The sequence below is a fragment of the Olea europaea genome, unplaced genomic scaffold (assembly GCF_002742605.1).
Source record: "Olea europaea var. sylvestris unplaced genomic scaffold, O_europaea_v1 scaffold74, whole genome shotgun sequence".
NCBI lineage: Eukaryota > Viridiplantae > Streptophyta > Magnoliopsida > Lamiales > Oleaceae > Olea > Olea europaea.
The window spans coordinates 35580-46173 of NW_019265805.1; the positions used below are offsets into that span (position 1 = coordinate 35580).

Genomic DNA, 10594 nt, shown 5'->3' on the forward strand with positions numbered 1-10594 from the left:
GAAGTAGAACATATATTGGAATTCATTCAAAAATCCTTTTTTTTTTCTTTTTTTTTTTTAAGGTAAGATACTTTATGTGCAAGCACTTTTGTTTCCTTATACTTTTATATTCAATAAAATATGAATGGATTACAAGTAGACATTCATTTTTTAAAAGAAATATGGAATCCTACACGATTATAAGAAGACCTAAAATGGGTGTCACTTGGTCAAGGAATTACTCCATAAGATCAGAGTGATATGAAATGCATAATTTTTATTGTTATGTATTTGTATATGGAAACTGCACGTATCTTATTGGGTGTTTTTGAATACTCACTCTTACAAATTTTTACAGGTTAGTTCAAGTCGATTGAAGTTGTGGCGAATTGGTGACGCTGACGGCCAAGTGAATCGAAGAAAGGAAAAAGAAATTAAATATTTAGTTTGCTTTTTTTTTTTTTTAATTCTAAATTATTTGTTAGTTTTATTTGCTCAAAAACTCTTTTGCTTATTTTAAATTGATATTTATGGTTGAAAATAAAGAATTTCCTTTTATTTAAATCGTCCCGCAATTATTATAAAAGAAAACCGCGTTTTTCTTAACATCCCAGGGTTTTTGGAAATTTGGGACGTTACAGTTTAGATGTTCACGTATATGTTAAATCAAGGATAAAGAATTCGAATTTTTACCTAAATTGATGATTAATTATTTAATTAATTCAGATCACAAACTTCCATCTTTTTGAATCATAGACTTATAGCTTTTAATTGCAAGAACTTGATATATCAAATCTCCAAGTCTTCTATGGTGTTCTCCAAAATTAAAACTACACCAATGGGTGGGCATATTTTTTTTTTAAAATTATATCAAGAAACTAATTTTTAAACTAACAATTGAATAAAAGCAAGAAAAATAATATTTTCTCTCTTTTTTTCTCTCTCCAATTTGAACACTGGATTTATGTATTATGATTATTGCAAAAATTCTAGGTTCTATATAGTCTCTAATTAGAGAGATAGAATAGCTTTAATTCTTGTACAATAATAATTTCATATTCAAATAAGAGTTCTAATTAAAATCTAAGTAGGAGTTTTACTTAAAGTCCAAATCCAATCAGTACACATTTAATTACATGAACAGTCCTATAACTTTATAATTAAATTTACAAATTTCATAATAATTATAACTAAGTAAAAAACTTTATTATAATTATAATTAACCTCAAAATTATTATAATTACTATAATTCAGTTTCAATAATTTATGGAGTTGACATTAGGGATGTCAAATGAGCCGAGCGAATCATCGGTTCGACAGCTTGGCTCATCAAAACCCAGCTCGTGGGCGGCTCGGACTCGTTCGGGGCTCAATCCCACGAGCGGCACATGGGCACACGGCCCCCATGAGCAATTTTGACCTCATCAAAAAATATGAAAATAAAAAAAAAAAGGTCCAAAAATGTGCAAATTTACAAAAAATTAAAAAAATCTCGTGGCTCTTAAGCTCACGAGCTCGTGGGCCGAGCTCGAGCTCGGCTCGCCACAAGCTAGCTGACATAAGGACCTAATATAACATGTATTATCCAAACTCCAATAATTAGATCTGTCTAACAAACTCTAGACCACCCAATTTAAATATTAGTCTTTGCTTTTTTCACCAAAGACAGATGACTGAACTCTTGGAATATATAAAATCACAGAAATCAATAAATTTATAATGACTTCCTCTGACTTGTTATATATTTATTTTATCCTCGTCCGAGATCTAATAATTAGGTACGAGCATAAATAATCGTTTTGCCCTTTTATTTATTATCACTAGCTTAAATATCATTTTCTTCAACGATTTTGTAAACTAATCACAGATGTCGAAATTTAATAGTCGTTAAATACTTAGCTCATATTTTAATCATTCAACAGTAAATACTTAAGTAATCACTCTACCCCATTTTTCAAGGTGACGATTCTCGACACGAATTTATGTTCTCTACTTTGCTTATTTTCAAATTCCTAGCTCATCAAGATATTTAACCAATCAAATTGATCTCATCACCCCGTTAATAATCAGAGAACCACTAAAATCACAAAAAGATATACATAACACTATCAAGGGATTTATAAGAAATACATAGCGATCAAGTGAAATTTAATTTTTCGCACGGTCATGCTGTAGGAATTAAATTTGACACGCGGTCCGTTTAATACACTCCAAGTTTACTAGTGTTACCTTTAACTATTTTTGTAATAAGGACAAATCACAAACATGAATAGTGAATCGGTCAATATTACAACCTTCCAGTACAAGGTGTCAACCCCTATACATTGGTTGTGAACAAATTATTTATGATCAAAATATAAGTTGTCACACTATATTTCTCAATGCAAGTATTCAATTTATATTATCACAAGTGATCATAGACACTTTAATTCGTATGCTTCATAATAAATAAATGCAATAAATAAAATAAACACAATTTTATTTAATATAAGAATATTGTTATTTTTACATCAACAAAATTATACTATGCCCCCGTTTGACCCCCATTACCTGAAAATGGTAATGGGGGAACAGTATTTTTTAGAAAAATGAGTGGTTGAAAAAAAAGGTAAAGTTTTCGATTTACGTGTAATATTATTTTATGAAAGATTGTATGGTTGAAAATAAGAGAGAAAAATGGAATGTAATGTAATTTAATTTAATGGTAATCAAACAGGGGCTATATATACCCACACCCCAACAACACCTGCTCTATTGGTCAGATTATAACATTCTACCACTCCAAGGCTAATTAGATGCTGCCTTTCGTGGAACTGTATGAACTAATTGTAAATTGATTTCTATCTAATTGACATGTTTCTATGACATGGTACGCTACAAATCCTGTGTAGTGTTCAAGATCAATTGAATGTATAGAGTAAATGGAAGCAACGATGTTGTTAGGTTGATATTTTGGTATATATCCATACTTTTGAGCACAGGGAGAAAGCTGAGAAAGCCCTGATACTAGCTATGAGTTAGATGCACAAATATTGTGTGTATTAGTGAAGTTAACTTTGGTTCTAGTACTAACATATAACGTATGCTGATTATTCCTTTAGTAGCATGTCAACTTTGGTTGGCTCCTGATCTGATAATAGGTCATTCAAAGTATTTCAATTAGAACGGATAGGTAGATTTTCGATAACAATAGAGGTTCTAGCCATAGGTAGGTTTTCATGGCCACATTATCCCCCTCCGTCACTCAACCACTCGAGAAAGTACCTAATTTACATAGGGAAAATAAGAAAATCAGAATTTTATGCATCGTGTTTTCCCCATCAAACTTATTTTTATTATATAACTTCTAAGACGATAAAACTAAGTCATGAGATTTGCCCCACTAAAAAACTTCCTATATTCACTTTTATTTTTTAATTTTTTTGGGGCTTGCAAATCATTTCTTATGCATAAGTAATTGTTGCAACTAACTGATATTCGCTACATACAGATGTACTTATCCCTAGAATAAATGAAGCAATGATTAGAGTTAATTATGAAGAGAAGTAAGAGACAAGAGAAGGAAGGAGGGAGGCAAGAGAGAAAAACCTTTTAAGCTTGCCAAAAAATGCTGTAAGTAAATATGCAAGAGAGAGAAACTTTTTAAGCTTAGCCAAAAAATGCTGTAAGGAAATATCTTGCATAATCCATGATAACCAATCCATCTCAATGGAAGTTTGAGCATTTTCCCTCATAATATGACTTGACAGTGACAAGAGTATTCTAATTAAAGCCTATGGAGGTGGACTCTTGAGAGTGTATATATGAATATTATAAAGATGAAATATTGAACAAGAAGCATTAGCCATACCAGTGTGAAATATATTTCAAAGGACGGAATGAAACTTAATTATAGGAACACGTTTTAACAAAATTTACAGTGAACCATAAATTTGATCGTGGGCCACAATTGCATGACTATTTGTGTGAACTGATGAAGTTTGTTCTATAAATCATGATAAAGAATTCATCCTGCGACAAAGGCATGCTTTGGATCAACGAAGCTTCTTTCTTAGCTAAGAGTCTGTATCTTTTGTTTTTCAATAAAAAGTGTTTATCATTTGATCAACTCGTCAATAAATATTCAGTACAAGTATTCAATTCGACGTATATGCCTTTTTAAATTGTATTTAGTCATAATTTTATGTTCCAAGCAAATAATTTTATGATTTATTCTTCTCAGTATTAGGACTTGTGGTTAACATTGTCAAAAAGGACCGCTCAAACCCTTATAAATTGGTCTATATTTTCATCCTTATTTGATATGAAATTTTATCCTTAAACAATCAATTTAATAGTAAGTTCTGGATCCGTAAAATGAAACCTTAGCATGTCATTTAGAAATCCATTCGTTGATAGGATTCAATTAAGTTACCGTTGCCAATTATGAGTTGATGCATGGTCAAATGACAGCCTCTATAGCTTCACAAACTTGATATATTTGATAACTTGTTAAACTGTTAATATGGGTTGCAGTTTGAAAGTGGAAGAATCTTAATGATCGCACCTGTATACCTATTTTTGACTTCATCTACACCTTGTCATCACTTGCAACTATTATAGAAATACAGAAGAACTGTTAATATGGATTGCCACTTGTCATCACTTGGACGGTTCATAAGCTCTAAATTGAATTTCTTGAGAAATTTCTAGAAGTGGAAGCGTCTAACTTTGAGGCATTATTCTCCAATTCAGTTGGCTTGGGTTGTCACTATGCATGAGCTGGTTGAAAAGTATAGATTTTTCGTTCTCCATTTGTACATCACATTTCCAATTTGAGAGCGGAATCAACTCCTTGTGCGTTTGAATTTGATTTGAAATGGTTGATGAGTTAATTTAATTATTTATATTTGAACTAAGATGTCTCCTTTTTTTTTTTTTTTTTTTAAAAAAAAAACGAGCTTAAAAAATAGTTCACAAACCATATGATATAAAGATGGTTCGTTGAATTATTTTTTAGTAGCGGTGGATGACAGAGCAAAGTTTTTCAGTTGGGGTTCGGGTATGATATAGAGTTTTGGGGTGTGGTTGGAGTTCTAATTTGTGTTTTCAATGAATAATTTGGAGGGAATTATGCCTATATATAGACTTTAAGCAATTTGCATATTGACATGAGTTGCCAACCAGCACCAGTTAATCGAGTCACGAAATGCAAGTTGTTCAAACAATGTATCATTATGTATCAGAATTATGAATTTAGTGAAATAACTCAGTTACGACATTTGGTATTTTTTTATCCACAAACTAAAACGGAAAATTGTTGCAAAAATGACACTAACCTCATCCACCATATTTGTAAGGAGGCGGCTTTTCCCCGAAAGTTGATTTAACAAACAGCAAACAAGCAATTCCCCGGCCTATCCCCACGGCTCCTCCAAGAATAATAGCCACTGTCTTCTGTGTATTCTTCCTTGTCCCTACATTCCCTACACCAATCACAACACTCACATAAATTAAAACTGCAACAATTTTTTTCCTTTTACTTTACTTTCCTTTTTTTTTTTTTTTTAATTCGGGATTTCTTAACATTTTGAAAATAAGAAATAGACAAATTCATGTATTGGATAAATTTATCAATGAACTAAAAGGGATAACGGAAAAAGATTTATGTTAAAGACTCCAAAATTATCAAGAAGAAAACTTTGTTTGTTACATAAGTAGATGTAGCCCTTTTGGATGCTTGAATTTTAAATAAGATTATTAACCAAGGAAAGCTAATCGTTCTGATCAGGACAAGTGGGTCAGTTAGTTACATCCTACTATTTACACAATTCTGTCTATGTTCACGATCATGTTCGGGAAAAGGTACTTGTATAGGAGTGGCTGTGCAAGGGCGATTCCCCCTTTCCATTGTAGTCCAAGTGATAACAAACAGCATCTATACCTATTCTTTACTTCATCTACCAAATTTGCGATCATCTCCACACATTAAAGATTGAGTCAATATGTTAAATATTGTAAATAAATATGATTAAATAATTAAAATTAAACATATCTGATTTGTTTACCATACAACGTAAATGGATATAAAGACTTCAAAGGGGTATAACATATTCAAAGTCTCCAACTAAATCTAGTCCTCGTATCCTCAACTTATCAAAAAGTCAATACCTTTAAGGTATGTGCTAAAGAAAGGCACGAATATTGACAACCCCACCATCTATACATTTGACACTTGCCTTAATGATTAAGAAAATGCCCGATCATCATTTACTAAAACTCATAAATATGTTTGTATCATCTGCTGAACTCAATTATTTCAAAATTTACTTTCAATCATGTAATTCATGAGATTCACAACTTTTACCAATTTTTCCAGCAAATCTTACCAAAGCCAATTAGGCAACGACCTAAGGCCTTAGATATTTGAGGGACCTAAAAAATAAACCATTTGTTCTCTGGTTCTTGCAGACAGTGGGAACATATCTTGTTATTGCAAATTATTGCATGACAGGAATGACCTTTATGATTTGCTAAAGAAATGAAGGTACTTTCCTTGGTTTCTTCATTTTGCTTTATTTCCACTCGTCATTCATTTACCAGTATGGGTTGATTCCCTTTCCTAGAAAATATGCTCATGCCAATTTCCTAAATTTGTGGATTTAATTGAAACTCAAAAAAGTTTAACCATATTTTCTTACCTTCGTTTCAGTCCATGATAATCTTTGTCAAATTTTTAATTTGTGGAATCACACACATTTAAAGAACATTTTAGTCCAACCTATCCTTTCCATCCAATCTCATCTTTGCATTGACATACGTTATGTGTTGGTTGGACAATAAAAGAAAATATTAGACAGCATTAAAGGATAAACAACCATCACAAATTCACGACATATTTATAGAATACTGCCAAAGAAATCCATTTTGAGGAACTTTTAATCACTTCCAAACAAGCTCTTAGCTCTCAACATTTTTCATGAGCTCGATTTATAGTACTAATTAAACAATAAAAAGATATTAAAACTTTTTCCATAGTAATCTACATTTTTGTCCAGCACTAAGCATGGCTCCTAAATATGATATGACAGTAAACATGTGGGCCTTTACTGTTTTAATAGGAATCCTCATCTTTGAGAATTATGTTAGTTGTTATTATGTCCTCTGAGCATGTTTCCTCAAGAATCAATAGAAAATAGCTATTTATTTTTATTTTATTTTTTCATTTTACTCAAACTCGTGTATTTCATGTTGAACTGCCTAGTATAGAAAGTAAAGAAGATTAAGTTATGAGAAAAAAGTTATGTTTAAGTTCTTCAAGGATCAAAAGGTGAAAATATCATACCTGAGGGCCTCATCATAATTATTTGATAGCCCCGAGAAACCGACCCCAATAGTCCCTTTTCTAGGAACCAACTTGGTGAGCCTTTCTTCGTCAACGAATTTAGTTCACAGATTCGCCTCACTTTCTCCACCAACAAGCCTAGTTTGCAGCTCTGACTCACCGAGTGACTCCAACAAGATACATCAAGGTTAACAAAATGTAGCTCACATGTAGCATCCATGCTGGATGAGGTTCAATCATTTTGAGCCACTTTCAACGAGCCTGGAAGGTTGTTACTACGTAGATGAATATGTGGATCGCTAGATTCTGACATTTGCTCAGCAGATTAGCACTTTGAGGACGACAGGATTCAACCAACCCAGTTTGACACAGAACAACTTATTAAGCAACAGGAAATCTCTTTCAATGTGGATGAGGAATTTTATTCAGCAACATAGGTGGTGTGCTCTAAACTGACTGCAAGGAGCCACGTTCTTAATTTCTAGAAACAATCTCGAAACCAATACTAATCTCGGCAAGTTTAATAAATATTTTGGTTTTCCTTCCGAATCCCATGGCCACTCCGTTGTGGCACAACTCTGGTGCCTATCCCGCACCAAGTGTGCCTCAACAGCCGAAGCTGGAGGTGAGGGTCCGCTGGAGCTGCCTCGACAACAGTTGCCGGAGGTTGGAGGTTGCGGTGTACCCAGAAACGTCAAAAGTCATAGTTGGAGGTTGAATTTTGGTTTAGATATTTTATCGATCGCCTGATGGACGAAGTAGTGCTGAGAATTTATGAGAACAAATAAAGGCTGCCTTGCACAACACAATATCCCAATTGTGCCCGTTTTAGAATTTCCGCGTCCAACGAAAGACAAGGAAGAGACATTATTTATAAAAATGGAGCGGGGTCCCATGGTTCAACGCGAGGCTTGAATTGAATATCTCCACTATCTGAGAAAAATCTAAAAAACTTTCATACAGCAGGTGGCGGCCCAAGGTTCTTACCACCAGTGAAGATTCGGAGCCGTCGAAAGCGACTACCACTGCAACTGCATCCAACGGAGGCTACGGGAGCCTCGGTGGCGGTGGGGGCACCTGCGGCAGATCTTGGCCTAGTATTCAGTCTAACACGAAGAGTTGTACTTGGTCCGCCGAGACCAAGGGGGATCGAGATCAAGTGGCATGTAGGTCGCAACGCCGCTGCTACGGGAGCCTCGGTGGCGGTGGGGGCACCAGGGCTAGATCTTGGCCCAGTGTTCAGTCTAAAACGCAGAGTTCTACTTGGTCCGCCGAGATCAAGGGGGATCGGGATCGAGATCGATTGGCATGTAGGTCGCAACGCCGCTGCTACGGGAGCCTAGGTGGCAGTGGAGTTCAACACCGAGACCAAGGGGGAATCGAGATGGAGAAGCATGTTGGTCCGTCGTAGCTGGACTGTTTTAACGACCATGGAGGCGATTCTCATCAGTAGGATTTTGGTGGAAATTTTGACAGTTACACGGCGAAATTTATGGAGATTTCCATTTGTACCCGAATGTGAGTGAAGGGTCCGGCCCCGTACATTTATTGGCGTGGGGCCCGACCATGTGAGTAGTAGTGTAGTAGGTAATTTAACAAATATTGAGTCAAAAAAATTGGGCCGAAGGAGGTGACCAAATTACCCCTAAAATCGAATAGCTTCCAAATAAACGCACAATTAATTCATGACACTTTAATTTAGTGGGTTAATGATAATTTAATGATGATAAATTTAAAATAACGTGTTAATTATTGATGACATGTCAAAAATTAATTAGATAGACAGCAAATCTCGACTCTATTTTCCAAAAAGGTATATAGTATGTCATTTATATATTTTATTACATAGCGTATAACAACTTATTTTTTCATTATATTTTTAAAAAAATAAAAAGTCCCTCACTTCAAAGCATAGAAACAAAATATTTTGACATAAATTATCATCAAGAACGAAATGTACTACTTAATGAAAAGTTGAAAATAAGAATTCCAAGAAAAAAATTAAGAAAATAATTACTATAACGAGCAAAATAAAATGTAGTGTAATTAATAAAAATTATAGTGGCAATACAACCATCCTAAAATAAAACTTGACCTCCCTTTGTGGAGACCAAACAAACCACTGGAGAGGTGATTCTTTCATCCTATTTGAAGCTTTGAAACACTGTTTTTTGCTCGAATTACATTGGCTATGTGCTAACAGAAATGCTATACAAAAGAGGCAAATATACTACATCAAAACATTATTGTTCTTTCCAAATTACTATATTTAATTACTAACTCAAAGCTCCAGATTTGCATTTGGCCTAATCTTGCTGAATTTGTCCCCTCACCAGCGATTCTAAGTCGGGTTCCTCGTCAATATTTATTGTTGTGGTCATATATATGTTAAGAACAGGAATTGATGGTAGCAGAATTTGAAAACTCAGCTTAAAACTCCTCCACATGCTAGAGATACATGTAGTGCATAAGGGAAGCAGCATAATTATGGGGTACATAATCCAAAAAAGTCTTGTGGGAAGAATAGAGAGGCCGAGAAACAAACCAATAGGGAAACTGAGTAATTCTTGACTTGAATGCGCATGTATCCCATATCAACTTGAGGTGTCAATGGGATTTCAATGGAAATGAAGGAGAAGAGAAGGAAAAAGCTAGTGAGAAGCCAAAACTTGATCCAAATGAAGTTTCCAATTGCTATACCAAATGGATCCCATTCCCAAGATGTGGCTGTATATGATTTCAATATGTTTATAACGAAGAGGGCAGCGTGTCTTAGATCAAAGTATAACATTATTCTTGGGTGAGAGAATTTAAGGAGAAGTGATGAATTGAATATGAAAAAGATACTGGCGAGAGAATTTAAGGAGAAGTGATTAATTGAATATGAAGAAGATACTTGCCTAGCCAACACAAAATATATATATATATATATATATATATAATTCCTGAAACATGAAATTTGACTCCTTGTAGGCGCAGTGTACAGGCAGCTCTTGTTCCCTGGCCTGCTGGGCACATCCTGCGATTTACATCCTTCACAAAGCTCTAGGGGCGGGGCGGTGGGGGTCCTCAAGGTTGGGGTTCAACCTTTTTTATATATAGACACTGTGTGTATGTCCTTTCAGGCCCTATGAAAGCTTCAGCAGGGATAGTGCTTTGGAAATATTATGACGTCCAATTTGTGCTTTTATATCTTTGGTTTAACTTTAGTACATTTGGATGTTTCTAGGACATCTCTCTCTCTCTCTCTCTCTCTCTCTCTCTCTCTCTCTCTCTCTCTCTCTCTCTCTC

General features: G+C 34.5%; 1 protein-coding gene across 4 annotated transcripts in view; it reads right to left on the minus strand.

Moving 5' to 3' along the window:
- Window positions 1-8808, minus strand: part of LOC111390997 — a 17055-nt gene extending 8247 nt beyond the window's left edge. For 2 of the 4 annotated variants that reach the window (XR_002702040.1, XR_002702039.1), the window contains exons 1-2: window positions 7304-8807; window positions 5298-5444 (exon numbers count right to left, since the gene is read on the minus strand). Coding sequence is in view for 1 of the 4 variants with exons in the window: in XM_023016132.1 (XP_022871900.1) it covers window positions 5299-5444; window positions 7304-7523 (366 nt within the window). In the remaining 3 variants the exon portion in view is untranslated. Of the gene's footprint in view, window positions 1-5291; window positions 5445-7303 lie in introns of those variants that run through there. The other 2 variants (XR_002702041.1, XM_023016132.1) reach the window with 2 other exon arrangements.
- Window positions 8809-10594: the final 1786 nt, after the last annotated feature.